Source organism: Juglans regia, chromosome 6, assembly GCF_001411555.2.
Source record: "Juglans regia cultivar Chandler chromosome 6, Walnut 2.0, whole genome shotgun sequence".
Taxonomy (NCBI): domain Eukaryota; kingdom Viridiplantae; phylum Streptophyta; class Magnoliopsida; order Fagales; family Juglandaceae; genus Juglans; species Juglans regia.
In genome coordinates this window covers 5,949,714-5,968,454 of record NC_049906.1, presented here as the reverse complement: position 1 = coordinate 5,968,454, position 18,741 = coordinate 5,949,714, and the positions used below count along the sequence as shown (strand labels likewise).

Here is an 18,741-nt window from a genome sequence, read left to right as displayed (position 1 = left end):
ATACACACACGGATCGGATAGTTCTAGTGTTGATCACTCATATATTGGTCATCACAAATTAACAAGAAAATGTGTTTCAATATAAGAGATTGGGTTTTTTGAGACAAAATATTTTGTCCCAAAAAACCCAAATTTCATCCCAAAATGTTTTTGAAGACGAAAAAATTATCTTTATTCTGTCTTGAAAAGACTGTCTCAAAAGGTTTTTGGAGACTTTTTGTCTCAAAAAAATCATTTTTAGAAATGAAATTTGGCGAAATCAGCCGAAACTGTTTGAACGAGACTTTTTTTTCTAAATGAACCTATTTCATCTCAAAACATTATTCGAATGAAATATTTCTCAGTTCAAACCAACCCGTCCATTCGAGTAATATGAAATTTTGATTCGAACTAATAACTTTTGAATGAACAGAGTGTTCTAACAGATTTTATGCGTTCGAACCAATAAATTTTTCAAATGACTTTTGTTCGAACATAAATTATATCCATTCGAACAGACATTTTATTTTTGAAAATTCTATAAATTTGAACAGGTTTTGCATATTAATGTTGTTCGAATGGACATACGAACTGTATTTCTCGATTTTTGTTCGAATGGATTAGTTTTTGTTCAAATAGGTCTGTTTTTGTTCGATTGGATTTATAAATGGTAATTTACCATTCAAACTAGTTATTTACCATTCGAACAGTATTAATCATACAGAACAAAATTTAATTAAAATATCATACTAATATTATACAAATTGTAATTCAAACATCAATTATTCAAATATTTTGGAACATCATAATATAAACGCAATTAAAGAAAAAATAAATTTTAAGATTGTGGTGGTGACATAGAGTTTTAGGACATCACGATTTACTGGAATTGTTTAAATATTTTTTGGTTATTCAACTGCAGTCTCTCTTATAATCTCGCCTCTAAATCCACTGATTGATCTAATCGAGTCAGCAACTCTTTTTCCTTGGACCTCCATCGTTCTATCTCAAGTGTTGCTTCCTCCAATTTCTGAGTCTTGTCGTCATTCTATCTGGCTCAATAAGATGATGATGATGTTGATAATAGCTTCACGCAACGTCCTAAGCCCCTCAAATATCCAAAACGTGATCTAAGAATGTGAGAAAAGATCTGAACATCGTTGACAGATGATTCGTCAAATGAATCTGCAGCAATTTCTTTAAGAGATATCATATTATTCTAAAAAAATAAAAACATTAAAATTAGTATAAGTAACAAAAATATTATTAGACAATAGAATTAAAGAAATTTAAACTTACATAATTTGTCTCTGTTTGAAAACTGGGCCAAACATCATCACGATTCACTACAACAGAAAGTTGCCATTGCTTCGAGACAAAACAATTGTCTTGGCATAAAATAGATATGCAAAGATGCACACTCCATTGCTATACGACAATATGTTCAGATCCTACGAATCAATCGAATGAAAAATGCTTTATAAAATTCCAAGTGTGCTGACATATCCCCGTTCTTGTGAAGGAAAACACTAGATATACGTGAATTTATTTATTTATTTTGGGTTAATTCTGTGTTGTGTAATGTGTGTAGTATCTGAAATTGATTATGAAACTAGAAAGTGGGAAAAGGGGAGGAGGGTGACAAATGGGTACCCGGTACCAGCGAAAAAACTCAAAGGGATCATCAGCTTCCACCCATTGATGCTCATGCTGCAAGAGACGAATTAAATTATCAAGAAAATCATAAGCAGTGGACATTAATCAAAGTGCAATTGTTCCATAAACTTGTATTTTTCTTGTTTTACAACAGCATATTAATCTTGACTTGAACCAAACAGCAGGAAACAGGGGAAAGGGGAAATCTACTACCAGATTGACAAGGCATCCACGGCAAGAGTGGCATTCTTCAAGTTCTCTAAGCTGTATTCATCACCAGCAAAAGACAAGGTAATCAGAACTATCATCACTAAAAACAGCATTAATGGAGGAGGAGAAGAAGGAAACTGGACTTTCTTTACAAATATTGGATTTAACAAAATCATCAATGCAGAAAGCTCAAGAGAAAAAGTACCAGAGCATGACTCCCGAAGAAACAGAGAGTTTGATGAATTCCCAGAGACTCGAAAAGGCTTGAAAAGAGAATCCAGTCCAAGTTTCAGGACATCCACCAAACATGGCGTATCCATACAATGCGAGGACAGAAACCCACCAAGAGATGTCCAAAGCAACAATAATACCAACAACCCCCAAATCCCACACATAAATGACGAGCCATGTACTCAATAGATTAACTATTAAAGCTGCCAAAGACGCCCAAGCAATCACAAAGGTCTTGAGCTGGGACTGCAAGAACCGCTGCACTGGGAACAGAAACCCAAAGCCGAAGAGCAACGATAAGAGCCAGAGAGCCACCAACTCCGACAACTCTGCAACTTCGTCGGACTGTCCTAAGAGTTTCAGAATCGGAGCGGCAAAAATGTAAATGGGCAAGAGTAGAATGCAGCAGAGGAAGAGCACAATCCATGCCCTTTGCATGTATATGCCCAACATGTCGTACCTCTTTGCCCCAAAAGCCTGACCACACAGTGTCTCCAATGCGCTCGCCATCCCTAACTGCATTTCCAGCTCTCAGAATATTTGTTCAAATACAAAAGAGATGATTCCAACAAGAACAGAGTACTGGAATTTACCAGGAGGCCGAAACTGAAGCCGAGGATGACATTTATGGCGATGGAAATGGCAGCGAGTTCCGCGACGCCGAGGTGGCCACCAAAAGCTTGACTGATGACGTTCGTGGAGTAGTTTACGACACGGCTGAAGATGGCTGGGCCGACAATGTGCCAAAGATTCTTTGATTCGACCCAGAACCTTGATGCAAGTTCTTTAGCATCTCGATTTTCTGCCCCATCTATTATTGACGATTCTGAGAAGAGTGAATGGATCAGAGCCTCGTCGTCTCCGTTGGTAATGCTCCCCATTGAAGAAACTCGATCGTCTTATCTACTTGCTCAGCCATAAGGAACGACGTCTCGTTTCCCGAAAATTATATGAAATGAAAGGAAACTGGTGCCTGTGCGAAAGAAAGGTAATTAATTAAGAAGCAGCTTTCGACGGGAATAAAATCATTTATAGAGTTGAAAGTTTCCCACTTGTTTGAGAAGAGAGAATATAAATATTAGTCTACTGTATACAGCAATAGCTGCACACTTAATGAGTGAAAAAAAAAAAAAAAAACATGTGATGTGCTGCGACTTCCAGCTACAGTCCGAGAGCATTTCAATGCTTTTCACTATTTTTAGGATTTGTAAATTCTATGTACTCTTTTTCTTTTAAAAAAATTTGGGTTTTAATTAAATTTTAAATTTTATTAACGTTTTTCAAATTGAGTATTAAACGAGATTTATATACTTAAAATTATAAATATCATGCAAATTCTGCTCACTTCCATTGAAAAAAGTGTATAAACATATGATCTATATGAAAAATTATTTTTTAAATAATAAATTTTACTTTTTTCAAAAAAAAATACGTAAGATTTGTACATCCTAAAATAATATCTAGTATTACTCTTAGATAAAAAAAAATCACTTTTTAATAACGGGATTCACTTTTATATATTTAATTATACTAGGACAGGAGCAACGTGCAAAGCATATTTGTCTATTTGGGTGAATTGGTTATTTTAGGAAAAAATAGTATTTAAAAAAAAAATTGATCTTAATAAAAAATTTAATGCATAGTGAAAAAAATCTAAATTCTAGCAAATATTTTTGGATAACAATAGTTAAGTGTACTATAATAATTACATGTTTACACAGATCAAGAAAGAGAAATATTAGTTAAAAATTCAACATAGACGGATTCACATTCATCATATTGCTAATTTTGGCAAACTTGTTTAGCACAAGTTGAATTCAAGTTTAAGAAAAACACCAGCCGAAAATGTGAGTTTTTTGTTTTTTCCATTATGATTGCGATTTTGTGCCATTAAGAAACTTCTCAGTAATAAATTAAGTAATGCAAAAAGACTAAAATATTTCTAAAATACTTACATTAAGAACATTGGACGTGTTGGGTTTGAATAAATTAAAGTCCACAACTATTTCAATTATCAATTGGCATATGCATTACAAAATTCCTTGTCACTTAGGAAAACTATTTACAATTTGGCATATTTATTACATTTTTCAGCAACAAGAAAACTTATTATAACAACAATTTCAAAATACTGAGAACATTCCTCCTCCCTTGCAAAAAAAAAAAAAAAAGATAAATAAAAAAGATTTGAATAAAATAATTTGGGAATTGTTTTTAATCAATTGTTTTTCCAATAAGGATGCTTCGTAGATATAAAAAAAAATTAAAACACATCTTATGATAGTTTTGCATTGTTTCACAAGAAATGTTTTAAATTATATTTTCTTTTTTTGGAAATGAAGAATGTCCTAAATGTTTTGAGCTTTATTATTACAATATAAATTTTGTTTTCTTTTTAATAAAGCAAAAAATTTGTAAATTCAAAAAAACCTTTGCCTTTCATGACAAAGAATTTACAAAAAAATATAGATAATATAATTCAAATGGCAAATTTGCTTAAAGCATGACATTAGATGGTGGGAAAATATTTCACATCTGGTGCTTGTTGTTTGTAAGTACATTATGCACTTTGTGTATTTGTATAATTTGGCCAAACCTTATTGCAAATGAATTGGTATGACCTAAACATATATATTAATCCATGCATATGTTTATCACTCATTCGTGTCGGATGTGTATATGGTAATCATGTGGACAAAGGATAATTCTATAAGAAGTATATGGGAAGTCCTAAGTTGAAGTAGTGCAAATGAATAGAACTGAGAAAATAAATTTTACGAACTGAAGTGAGAAACAATATTATTATTTTTTCTCAACGGAAAATGTTATGTATGAGACCTCACTACTTTGTCTTGACATCTATCAATAACATATCAATACAGTATGATGGAAGGATGAGGAAAGGCAAAATATATAACTTTCAATCTTCCTACTAAAGGGCACCTGTAATGATATCCAGAAAGAAAATCTTGTCAAATGTGAAACACCAACTTCCATAACCGTCGAGGGATAAGATCCAACTGGCTGTCGATGCAACGGTCTCGCGCATCTTGCGCTTGTTTCATTGAATAGTTCCAAGGGATATGAAAACAAGAGCACCCAAATATATTGTACTAAACCTTAAAACATTATTTTTTTCATCTTGGGGTCCTTTAAAATCTCCTACTTTTTACATTTAATCGCAGAATCGTTGGTGAAAATTCACATAGAAGCCATAGAAACTGGCTACAAGGTAACTTGTTGAGCTGTGAAAGAAGGTTAATTCAGGAGATTATTTGCGATTTAGAAGGCTCCTTTGTCTCCGAGTTTTGGTTTGTTCTTGGGTCAAAATTATTGTGCATGCGTTTCTGAAAGTGGGTTTTGTCGCTTGCCTTGTGTTCGTTTTTGTTTCATTGGATTGCAAGTTTTGATCATATGCTATATCATTTTTTTCTGTTGACCTATAGGCATCATTGCACATATCAATTTGTTTATGAGGATGCAAATGGTATACATAATTGCTGCCATTAGCCTTGTTTTCATCTCCTGCAAAGTCCTGCAGTTCTGTTCATTGCTTAGAAATTGCATAAATGTAAGCGAGTTTTCTTTCCTTGGGTGAAGATGTGTGAAGGTGGGACACCTAACATGAGGTCAATCGCATTGGTAACACAGGTGATGGTTGCAATATTGACGATGATCATGATGATGTTTGTAGTAGAAGGAGCTGATACAAACAATGTTTTCAGTCCATGTGCTGATGCAAAAGTTCAAAAATTCGACGGTTTTACCTTTGGTCTTGCATTTTCAACCAGAGATTCCTTCTTCTTCAATCAGACTCAACTTTCTCCTTGCGATCTGCGTCTCTCTCTCTCAGGCAATAATGGTGCTCAACTTGCTCTATTCAGGCCTAAAGTCGATGAGATCTCTTATCTTACCATTAACAGCACCACCTTCAATCCGGTATGCAGTTCATGTGCATGTCGCTTATTTTTCCAGAAGTTTTCCAAGCTATTATTTTGCTACGAGACTCTTTGAAACACGCAAAAATTAATGTTTCTTTGATGCCTAAGCATAAGAGATCTCAGTGTTAGTTGTCAGAAAGTCATTAGCTAGATCTTTGATTCTTTATGGACTTGCTCCCCCATTTTTCTTTTTTCTTTTTTCTTTTTTTCCCGTTTTTCATGATTAGTACTTCCTCTCTTGGGGATTGCTTAAGAACATGTTTGATATCAAGCATCTTTTGATAGACCCCAACGTTCGGAGAGGAGCCATAAACCGAATCCCAAATACTTGGGATAAGTGGGGACGTGAGGAATTACTGCATGCATGTAAACTTTTACACGTGAAAAGTAGGGAATGGACTGAGTCTTGGCAGGCGAGAGTTTTACGTGGGAGTGGCTCTACAGAAGTTATGAGTTTTACGAGTATTACGTCATTTTTATTTCCATTAGTTGTGTTCTGTTTTACTTTTACGTGCTCTGTTTTAGGTGAGTTTTAGTTAAGTTGTTAGCTATTCAGTTTTTTCTTTCATATTGTTTGTACGGGCTTTGCTTATTTAAAGCAGCAACGTTGTCAATGAAAGGGGAAAATCAATTGTATTCCAATTGTGGTACTATTCTCACCCGAAGAGAAGACAGTTTTCTTTAGCAATTTTTTATTCTATTAATTTGGGATCTACCATTGGCCTCAAAGCCAGGTAATTTTTTTCTAATGGGAACCAATAAAGAGCGTACCGAGCAGTTGGAAGTCGGGCTTGAGGGAGTGCAGGATGGGTTACACAAGATGGAGCTCGACATGGCCGATAGGCTTCGTCAGGTGGAAGAAACTCTCAATCGCCTTTCCGATGTCTTGCTTGCCAACCAAGAAATTCCCAATCCCCATCGAGAGAAGGCAACGACGGGGACGGATGGTGGTATCTTCCAAAACAGCAAAATTTGAATTTTCTCGATTTTCAGGAGATGATCCGACGGAGTGGTTCAATCGTGTGAACCAATTTTTTGAATTCCAAAATACTCCTGAAGCCCGATGAGTTTCTTTGGCTTCTTACCACTTGGAAGGAGAGGCCAACCAATGGTGCCAATGGATCCGCAGAACATTACAAGAAGAAGGACGCGCTCTCTCATGGGAAAATTTTGAAGATGAACTCTGGGCTCGCTTTGGGCTGTCGGAGTGTGAAGATTTTGATGAAGCCCTTTCGAGGATAAGGCAGGTTGGTTCTTTGCATGATTACCAGCGGGAATTCGAGCACTTGGGCAATCGAGTTCACGGATGGACGCAAAGAGCTCTTATAGGTACCTTTATGGGTGGCTTAAAGACAGACATCTCGGATGGTATACGAATGTTTAAGCCCCAGACATTAAAAGAAGCAATCAGTCTAGCAAGAATGAAGGATGATCAATTGACTAGACAAAGAAGGTTTGTAAGACCTGCACCACCAACGCGAACTCCCCTAGCTCTTCCCACTACTAATTGAGCAAACAACACCAGCCCCTGCCTTTCCCGTAAGGCGACTTAGTTGGGAAGAAATGCAACGAGGGAGAGCCAAAAATTTATGCTTCAATTGTAATGACCGTTTTACTGTAGGACACAAATGTCAGGGCCCACGGATACTCCTGTTGGAGAGTTGCGAGGATAACGGCAACTTGGTATGTGATGATGTCACCGAAGAACAAACAGTTAAAGAGAATCACGAAGAGCCTCCTGAACCATAAATTACACTGCATGCACTAACGGGATGGACATCTCCCAAAACCATGCGAATCGCTGCCAAAACCTGCACCCACGACGTCATCGTATTAATCGATAGCGGATCAACTCACAATTTCATTAGTGAGCATATGGCCAATCTGCTGCGTCTACCAGTACTACCTACATAAACCTTCACAGTTCGTGTTACCAATGGAGAAAAGCTTAAATGCCAAGGGAGGTTTGAGGAGGTACCAATCAATTTACACGGCACCAAGTTTTCATTAACCCTTTATTCCTTACCCCTCACAGGGTGAGACGTGGTTTTGGGAATTCAATGGCTTGAAACTCTTGGTTCCGTGGTGTGTGATTGGAGAAAATTAACCATGAAATTCACATGAGACAACCAGACTAAGAAATTGGTGGTCATCGACGGGCAAAATATCCAAGCGGCATCAATTGAAGAGATAACTAAGGGAATTCGTCCTAGCCATGCTCTGTTCGCGGTGTGCCTACAGGTTGCGCATACGAAACTACAACAGAACATTCATCCAAGCTTGCGTGAGTTGTTGCAGGAATTTTCAGATTTGTTCATTGAGCCTTCGAGCTTACCACCAACAAGAGAGGTGGATCACGACATTACCCTCAAGGAAGGAACCGAACCAATTAATGTTCGGCCTTACAGATATGCACATTATCAAAAGAACGAGATCGAGAAGCAGGTCCAAGACATGTTGCAAACCGGGCTTGTGCGACCCAGCACTAGCCCCTTCTCCTCGCCCATATTACTGGTAAAAAAGAAAGACGGGAACTGGTGATTTTGCACAGATTATCGTGCGCTCAATGCCGCAACCATTAAAGACCGATTCCCGATTCCAACAATGGACGACATGTTGGATGAACCCTACGGTGCTTCTTATTTTACCAACTTGATATGAGGGCAGGATGCCATCAGGTACAAGTTAAACCAGGTGATATCCATAAAACTGCTTTCCGAACACATAATGGACATTACGAATATTTGGTTATATGCCCTTCGGCTTACGTAATGCACATTCCACTTTTCAAGCTATCATGAACTCCATCTTTCGACATCAACTTCAAAAATTCATATGAGTTTTCTTTGATGATATTCTGATATATAGTCTGGACTGGGATCAACATTTAGTGCATGTAAGGCAGGCCTTTGAAATCCTGAGGCAACACAGATTCTTTGTTAAAGCCAGCAAATGTGCATTTGGGCAGCAGGAATTGGAGTACTTGGGACATATCATCACTAGCCAGGGCGTGAAAGTAGACGAACATAAAATTTTAGCTATGGTAGATTGGCCTCGACCAACTAACATTTCTGAATTACGTGGGTTTTTAGGTTTGACAGGTTATTACCGGAAGTTCATCAAAGACTATGGCATTATAGCACGGCCTCTCACCCATCTTCTAAAAAAAGGCCAGTTCGGATGGCATGAAGAAGCTGAAAACGCTTTCCTTGCTCTCAAACAGGCCATGACGACCACACCGATATTAGCCATGCCAAACTTCAACGATGTGTTCACCATTGAAACAGATGCATCAGGAGAAGGGATTGGAGTGGTCCTGTCTCAACAAGGCAAACCAGTTGCTTACATGAGTCGAGCCCTTGGAATGAAAAAAACGTCCTGGTTGACATACGAGAAAGAGATGTTGGCTATCATCGAAGCCATACGCACCTGGCGGCCTTATCTTCTAGGCCACAAATTCTATATTCAGACCGATCAACGCAGCCTCAAATATCTCCTGGAACAACGAATAGCAACACCGGAGAAACAAAAATTGGTTGCTAAGCTCTTGGGCTACGATTACGAAATTAAATACAAACCAAGCCGTGAGAATTCCGCACCTGATGCTCTCTCCCGAAAACAGGGCAGTCCCATTCTTCATGGAATTTTCTTTCCGCAGGTTAACATATGGGAAGAAATTAAAAAAGCTGCAGAAGAAGACCAATACATTCAGTCAAAGGGCCGTGAGGCAACTGAGCAACCAGGGGGATCATATATGTGGCGTCAGGGTCTATTACCATACAAAGGGAGGGTCATTGTTCCAAACAATGCTACCTTAAGGGCAAAACTGTTACACGAAATGCATGACACCAAGATAGGAGGTCATTCGGGCGTCCTATGAACATTCAAGAAGCTGAGACAAAAATTTTATTGGCCTCGGATGCATAAGTCAGTGCAAGACTACATCAAGGGGTGCGAGGTATGCCAGAAAACAAAATCCGAGACATTAGCTCCTGCTGGTCTTCTTCAACCGCTGCCAATTCCATGCCAAGTATGGGACGATATCACGTTAGACTTTATTGAAGGCCTCCCAACGTCGCAAGGAAAGGACACTATCATGGTGGTTGTCGACAGACAAAGTAAGTCCGCTCATTTCCTTACTTTGAGTCATCCTTTCACTGCAAAAATTGTAGCAGAAAAATTTGTGGAGGGCATCATCAAGCTTCACAGTATGCCCAAATCAATTGTTAGTGATCGGGACCTAATCTTCATCAGTAACCTCTGGAAAGAATTTTTTAAGCTATCAAGCACCAAATTACAACTCAGTTCCGCATACCACCCACAGACGGATGGTCAGACGGAAGTCACCAATCGTTGCATCGAAAAATACCTTCGATATTTTGTTCATCAGTGGCCACGGAAGTGGAGTAGCTATTTACCTTGGGCAGAATACTGGTATAATACGACATATCATATTTCCACTGGGATGACCCCTTTTCAGGCGCTGTATGGTAGATTACCACCCCCCATTCCAACGTACAAAGATGGACTCTCACCGGTACAGGAAGTTGACCAGCAACTTATGACGCGGGATGAACTGCTACAACAATTGAAAGCCAACTTAGAAAGATCAGTAAACATAATGAAGCAAATGGTGGATAAAAAGAGAAGAGACATTTCGTTCAATGTCGACGAAAGGGTTATGTTGAAGTTTCACCCATACCACCAACAAACGGTCTTCAAACGGGTCCATAAGGAACTAGCTAGCCGTTTTTATGGACCCTACCAGATTCTAGAGAAGATTGGGCCTGTCGCATACAATTTACAACTGCCAGAAGGGGCGCACATTCACCCAGTATTTCACGTGTCATTACTCAAACAGTACCGAGACAATGGGAGGAACGTTGAAAAGCCGTAAGCTGAGTTACCACCCTTCACCGATGAAGGGGTGGTTTTGGTCAAGTAAGGAACTCAACTGATCGAAGAAAGCTTGCTGCACTGGAAACACCTTCCAGCCAAGGAAGCCACATGGGAGCCCATAAAGAAGTTACAGGAAATGTTTCCGAATTTGGACCTTGAGGACAAGAATCCTCTTAATGGGGGAGGTATTGATAGACTACGATGTTCGGAGAGGGGCCATAAACCGAATCCCAAATACTTGGGATAAGTGGGGACATGAGGAATTACTGCATGCATGTAAACTTTTACACGTGAAAAGTAGGGAATGGACTGAGTCTTGGCAGGCGAGAGTTTTACGTGGGAGTGGCTGTACAGAAGTTATGAGTTTTACGAGTATTACGTCATTTTTATTTCCGTTTGTTGTGTTCTATTTTACTTTTACGTGCTTTGTTTTAGGTGAGTTTTAGTTAAGTTGTTAGCTATTTGGTTTTTTCTTTCATGTTGTTTGTACGGGCTTTGCTTATTTAAAGCAGCAACGTTATCAATGAAATGGGAAAATCAATTGCATTCCAATTGTGATACTATTCTCACTCGAAGAGAAGACAGTTTTCTTTAGCAATTTTTTATTCTATAAATTTGGGACCTACCATTGGCCTCAGAGTTTATAGAATAAAAAATTGCTAAAGAAAATTGTATTCTCTTCAGGTGAGAATAGTACCACAATTAGAATGCAATTGATTTTCTCCTTTCATTGACAACGTTGCTGCTTTAAATAAGCAAAGCCCATACAAACAATATGAAAGAAAAGACCGAATAGCTAACAACTTAACTAAAACTCACCTAAAACAGAGCATGTAAAAGTAAAACAGAACGCAACTAACGGAAATAAAAATGACGTAAAACTCGTAAAACTCATAACTTCTGCAGACCCACTCTCACGTAAAACTCAAGCCTGCCAAGACTCAGTCCATTCCCTACATTTCACGTGTAAAAGTTTACATGGATGCAGTAATTCCTCACGTCCCCACTTATCCCAAGTATTTGGGAATCAGTCTATGGCCCCTCTCCGAATGTCGTGGTCTATCAATACCTCCCCCATTAAGAGGATCCTTGTCCTCAAGGTCCAAATTCGAAAACATTTCCCGTAACTTCTTTATGGGCTCCCATGTGGCTTCCTCGGCGAGAAGGTGTTTCCAGTGCACCAAGCTTTCTTTGATCAGTTGCGTTCCTTGCTTGACCCAGCGGTAGTTTAGAATAGCTTGTGGCTCTAATAAAACCACCCCTTCATTGGTGAAGGGCGGTAACTCAGCTTGCGGCTTTTCAGCATTCCTCCTATTGTCTCGGTACTGTTTGAGTAATGACACGTGAAACACTGGTGAATGTGCGCCCATTTCGGCAGTTGTAATTTGTATGCGACAGGCCTGATCTTCTCTAGAATCTGGTAAGGTCCATAAAAACGGCTTGCTAGTTTCTGATGGACCCGTTTGAAGACCGTTTGCTGGCGGTATGGGTGTAACTTCAACATAACCCTTTCGCCGACATTGAACGAAATGTCTCTTCTCTTTTTATTCGCCATTTGCTTCATTCTGTTTACTGATCTTTCTAAGTTGGCTTTCAATTGCTGTAGCAGTTCATCCCGCGTCATAAGTTGCTGGTCAACTTCCTGTACCGGTGAGAGTCCATCTTTGTACGTTGGAATGGGGGGTGGTAATCTACCATACAGCGCCTAAAAAGGGGTCATCCCAGTGGAAATATGATATGTCGTATTATACCAGTATTCTGCCCAAGGTAAATAGCTACTCCACTTCCGTGGCCACTGATGAACAAAACATCGAAGGTATTTTTCGACGCAACAATTGGTGACTTCCGTCTGACGATCCGTCTATGGGTGGTATGCGGAACTGCGTTGTAATTTGGTGCTTGATAGCATAAAAAATTCTTTCCAGAAGTTACTGATGAAGATTGGGTCCCGATCACTAACAATTGATTTGGGCATACTGTGAAGCTTGATGATGCCCTCCACAAATTTTTCTGCTACAATTTTTGCAGTGAAAGGATGACTCAAAGTAAGGAAATGAGCGGACTTACTTAGTCTGTCGACAACCACCATGATAGTGTCCTTTCCTTGCGATGTTGGGAGGCCTTCAATAAAGTCTAACGTGATATCGTCCCATACTTGGCACGGAATTGGCAGCGGTTGAAGAAGACCAGCTGGAGCTAATGTCTCGGATTTTGTTTTCTGGCATACCTCACACCCCTTGATGTAGTCTTGCACTGACTTATGCATTCGAGGCCAATAAAATTTTTGTCTCAGCTTCTTGAATGTTCGTAGGATGCCCGAATGACCTCCTATCTTGGTGTCATGTACTTCGTGTAACAGTTTTGCCCTTAAGGTAGCATTGTTTGGAACAATGACCCTCCCTTTGTATAGTAATAGACCCTGACGCCACATATATGATACTCTTGGTTGCTCGGTTGCCTCACGGCCCTTTGACAGAATGTATTGGTCTTCTTCTGCAGCTTTTTTAATTTCTTCCCATATGTTAACCTGCGGAAAGAAAATTCCATGAAGAATGGGACTGCCCTGTTTTCAGGAGAGAGCATGAGGTGCAGAATTCTCACGGCTTGGTTTGTATTTAATTTCGTAATCGTAGCACAAGAGCTTAGCAACCCATTTTTGTTTCTTCGGTGTTGCTATTCGTTGTTCCAGGAGATATTTGAGGCTGCGTCGATCGGTCTGAATATAGAATTTGTGGCCTAGAAGATAAGGCCGCCAGGTGCGTATGGCTTCAACGATAGCCAACATCTCTTTCGCGTATGTCAACCAGGACGTTTTTTTCATTCCAAGGGCTCGACTCATGTAAGCAACTGGTTTGCCTTGTTGAGACAGGACCGCTCCAATCCCTTCTCCTGATGCATCTGTTTCAATGGTGAACACATCGTTGAAGTTTGGCATGGCTAATATCGGTTTGGTTGTCATGGCCCGTTTGAGAGCATGGAAAGCGTTTTCAGCTTCTTCATGCCATCCGAACTGGCCCTTTTTGAGAAGATGGGTGAGAGGCCGTGCTATAATGCCATAGTCTTTGACGAACTTCCGGTAATAACCTGTCAAACCTAAAAACCCACGTAATTCAGAAATGTTAGTAGGTCGAGGCCAATCTACCATAGCTGAAATTTTATGTTCGTCTACTTTCACGCCCTGGCTAGTGATGATATGTCCCAAGTACTCCAATTCCTACTGCCCAAATGCACATTTGTTGGCTTTAACAAAGCATCTGTGTTGCCTCAGGATTTCGAAGGCCTGCCTTACATGCACTAAATGTTGATCCCAGTCCGGACTATATATCAGAATATCATCAAAGAAAGCTCATATGAATTTTCGAAGTTGATGTCGAAAGATGGAGTTCATGATAGCTTGAAAAGTGGAATGCGCATTACATAAGCCGAAGGGCATAACCAAGTATTCGTAATGTCCATTTTGCGTTCGGAAAGCAGTTTTATGGATATCACCTGGTTTAACTTGTACCTGATGGCATCCTGCCCTCAGATCAAGCTTGGTAAAATAAGAAGCGCCGTAGAGGTCATCCAACATGTCGTCCACTGTTGGAATCGAGAATCGGTCTTTAATGGTTGCGGCATTGAGCGCGCGATAATCTGTGCAAAATCGCCAGTTCCCGTCTTTCTTTTTTACCAGTAATATGGGCAAGGAGAAGGGGCTAGTGCTAGGTCGCACAAGCCCGATTTGCAACATGTCTTGGACCTGCTTCTCGATCTCGTTCTTTTGATAATGTGCATATCTGTAAGGCCGAACATTAATTGGTTCGGTTCCTTCCTTGAGGGTAATGTCGTGATCCACCTCTCTTGTTGGTGGTAAGCTCGAAGGCTCAATGAACAAATCTGAAAATTCCTGCAACAACTCACGCAAGCTTGGATGAATGTTCTGTTGTAGTTTCGTATGCGCAACCTGTAGGCACACCGCGAACAGAGCATGGCTAGGACGAATTCCCTTAGTTATCTCTTCAATTGATGCCGCTTGGATATTTTGCCCGTCGATGACCACCAATTTCTTAGTCTGGTTGTCTCATGTGAATTTCATGGTTAATTTTCTCCAATCACACACCACGGAACCAAGAGTTTCAAGCCATTGAATTCCCAAAACCACGTCTCACCCTGTGAGGGGTAAGGAATAAAGGGTTAATGAAAACTTGGTGCCGTGTAAATTGATTGGTACCTCCTCAAACCTCCCTTGGCATTTAAGCTTTTCTCCATTGGTAGCACGAACTGTGAAGGTTTATGTAGGTAGTACTGGTAGACGCAGCAGATTGGCCATATGCTCACTAATGAAATTGTGAGTTGATCCGCTATTGATTAATACGATGACGTCGTGGGTGCAGGTTTTGGCAGCGATTCGCATGGTTTTGGGAGATGTCCATCCCGTTAGTGCATGCAGTGTAATTTATGGTTCAGGAGGCTCTTCGTGATTCTCTTTAACTGTTTGTTCTTCGGTGACATCATCACATACTAAGTTGTCGTTATCCTCGCAACTCTCCAACAGGAGTATCCGTGGGCCCTGACATTTGTGTCCTACAGTAAAACGGTCATTACAATTGAAGCATAAATTTTGGGCTCTCCTTCGCAGCATTTCTTCCCAAGTAAGTCGCCTTACGGGAAAGGCAGGGGCTGGTGTTGTTGCTCGATTAGTAGTGGGAAGAGCTATGGGAGCTTGCTTTGGTGGTGCAAGTCTTACAAACCTTCTTTGTCTAGTCAATTGATCATCCTTCATTCTTGCTAGACTGATTGCTTCTTTTAATGTCTGGGGCTTAAACATTCGTATACCATCCGAGATGTCCGTCTTTAAGCCACCCATAAAGGTACCTACAAGAGCTCTTTGCGTCCATCCGTGAACTCGATTGCCCAAGCGCTCGAATTCTCGCTGGTAATCACGCAAAGAACCAACCTGCCTTATCCTCGAAAGGGCTTCATCAAATTCTTCACACTCCGACAGCCCAAAGCGAGCCCAGAGTTCATCTTCAAAATTTTCTCATGAGAGACCGCGTCCTTCTTCTTGGAATGTTCTACGAATCCATTGCCACCATTGGTTGGCCTCTCCTTCCAAGTGGTAAGAAGACAAAGAAACTCTTCGGGCTTCAGGAGTATTTTGGAATTCAAAAAATTGGTTCACACGATTGAACCACTCCGTCGGATCATCTCTTGAAAATCGAGGAAATTCAAGTTTTGCTGTTTTGGAAGATACCACCATCCGTCCCCCGTCGTTGCCTTCTCGATGGGGATTGGGAATTTCTTGGTTGGCAAGCAAGACATCGGAAAGGCGATTGAGAGTTTCTTCCACCTGACGAAGCCTATCGGCCATGCCGAGCTCCATCCTGTGTAACCCATCCTGCACTCCCCCAAGCCCGACCTCCAACTGCTCGGTACGCTCTTTATTGGTTCCCATTAGAAAAAAATTACCTGGCTCTGAGGCCAATGGTAGATCCCAAATTTATAGAATAAAAAATTGCTAAAGAAAACTGTCTTCTCTTCGGGTGAGAATAGTACCACAATTGGAATGCAATTGATTTTCACCTTTCATTGACAACGTTGCTGCTTTAAATAAGCAAAGCCCGTACAAAAAATATGAAAGAAAAAACCGAATAGCTAACAACTTAACTAGAACTCACCTAAAACAGAGCACGTAAAAGTAAAACAGAACACAACTATCGAAAATAAAAATGACGTAATACTCGTAAAACTCATAACTTCTATAGACCCACTCCCACGTAAAACTCTCGCCTGCCAAGACTCAATCCATTCCCTACTTTTCACGTGTAAAAGTTTACATGCATGCAGTAATTCCTCACGTCTCCACTTATCCCAAGTATTTGGGATTCGGTTTATGGCCCATCTCCGAACGTCGTGGATATATGTAAATTGTAAAAGGACCACGCCTTGAAACAAAAAGGTTCGCATGATCTGCCACAAAGAAATTTCATACATGCAACCGTAATATATAACATCATTGAAGATCCTAAATCGTAATCAAAGCCATTTAGAATCGAACACTCTTGAAGTCATCACCAAACATAACCGGCTCCCTATATTATTTTGCAACTCTTTACTTGTGATGCTTTCTACATGTTTGTCTTCATGTTGGATTGTTTACGAATTTCTGTTAAGCATTACATAAGTATCATGAGAACATATAAATCAATACTTTAGTAATGTGTTTTCTTGAATTTCTGTTAGAAAATACGGTAGAAAAATACCTCAAGTTCAGCTTATAAAATTGCTCCACAAGTTTCTCCAGATTGACAAATCTCCAATGTTTCTTCTTAGCAGTGAAGTGTACTACATAGTATAAAACTAAAGTAACACTTACCAAATCTACAGCCTAAATATCTTATCAAGAGAGAACAAAAAAGGAGAGAGCTTTTGTGTATTTCAAATAATGTCAAAACCAAACTGAGAGAGACTATTTATAGTCCACCAACACATGGCCGCGTTGCAAGCTGCAATGTAACGTATGGCATTAAGCCATCTGTTACAAGTCAAGTAATGTATGGCTTAATCCCATATGTTACTCTAAGCTTGAAGGGAGGGGTTGGGGTCAGCCCACGTAGGTGCCCCTCTTGCTAACATCTCCCACTCACACACAGTGGACATGACCCCAGGTCTATATTTCTCTAATATTCTCAATCTTGTTCATGCAAGTAAATAGGTTGTGCGACCACAAAGCACATCTGTAGAAAGGTGGGAGTACATACACCAAATCTCTCCCAAAGAAGACCAGCATAGTAACATCCTTGAAGTGTCTGGTCATGTCCTAGACTCATTCAATTGCATTAAGATCAAGCATTTTCGAACCCTCTTGAGTTAAAAAACTCAGAACAATACTTGACTACATCCAAATCATTTCAATGTGTTCACAACTTTTAGTCGCTACCAAGTTGTAGCGTCATTGTTTGACGTCAGCAAATACTATCGAAGATACGATATCGAAGAATCTTCCATTTGCACTCATATCACTCAATTTTGGTTGAACCCTTTTTCTAACAATGTCTCTTTAGACCGTATCAATCATGGCCATAGACAGCATGCCAAAGTAGCAGACATCACAACCTCCATCTCGTGACAAAGTCAAAAGTGAAAGACATTTTTAAAAAATGAGACTCACACAGTGAGAAAGAGGGAAACATTTTACTTACTTACTCATATGGTTGTATAAGCACATATAGTATGAAATGCATGCTACGGTGCATTTCTATTTCTCAAAGAGCATATGTCTATATCAACACCGTACAAATTTTAGTCTAGCCACTTCTTAAGCGTCTAACCCGAGATCCTCTATTTGCACACCTCTATGGCCTCAAAGAGGATCTCGCATCTGGCTAACTACAAGCTACATGGATGGTGGGTAACCCATGCATAGTCCTCTCAATGGACCTCATCTTAGCTCTTACTAAGGTGACATATATTTGTGTCAAGCAACTTATCCCTTTGGATAAATATATAGGGACACAATGTGTCATCTCTACTAGCTACTCAAGCGCTAGAGGCGATCGCTCGTGTGAGTGAGCCGATCTTAGCCTGTTGACGTATCTTGTCTATGTGCATTAGAAAAACAATACGATAAAGTACTGAATCATATTGTATTAATATCCCAAAGGAAAGGTTACATCTCAATGTCATTTGAAACACAAATTACATTTACAGTCTACGCAGTCCTAGATTCCTAACATAAGCCTCGAAGACATCTATTGCTATAGGCTAAGACATCTATTGCTATATGCTTCGTTAAGGGATCATCAACCATGTGACTGGGAGAAAGGTATTTCAGAACCACTTCCTT

General features: G+C 39.8%; 1 protein-coding gene across 1 annotated transcript; it reads right to left on the bottom strand.

Moving 5' to 3' along the window:
• Positions 1 to 1,288: 1,288 nt before the first annotated feature.
• Positions 1,289 to 2,957, bottom strand: LOC109010221 (protein DETOXIFICATION 27-like). Its single transcript, XM_018990983.2, has 5 exons — positions 2,670 to 2,957; positions 2,051 to 2,592; positions 1,849 to 1,899; positions 1,633 to 1,689; positions 1,289 to 1,430 (listed from the first exon to the last, which is right to left on the bottom strand). The coding sequence occupies exons 1-5, from the start codon at positions 2,955 to 2,957 to the stop codon at positions 1,424 to 1,426; spliced, it is 945 nt and encodes a 314-aa protein (XP_018846528.1). The 3' UTR covers positions 1,289 to 1,423.
• Positions 2,958 to 18,741: the final 15,784 nt, after the last annotated feature.

Coding starts and splice junctions, on each gene's coding strand:
- LOC109010221 (XM_018990983.2), bottom strand. CDS start 2,957: ATGGGGAGCATTACCAACGGAGACGACGAGGCTCTGATCCATTCACTC. Junction 2,593..2,669: donor GCTTCAGTTTCGGCCTCCTG/GTAAATTCCAGT, acceptor CTGGAAATGCAG/TTAGGGATGGCGAGCGCATT. Junction 1,900..2,050: donor TCTTCGGGAGTCATGCTCTG/GTACTTTTTCTC, acceptor TGATGAATACAG/CTTAGAGAACTTGAAGAATG.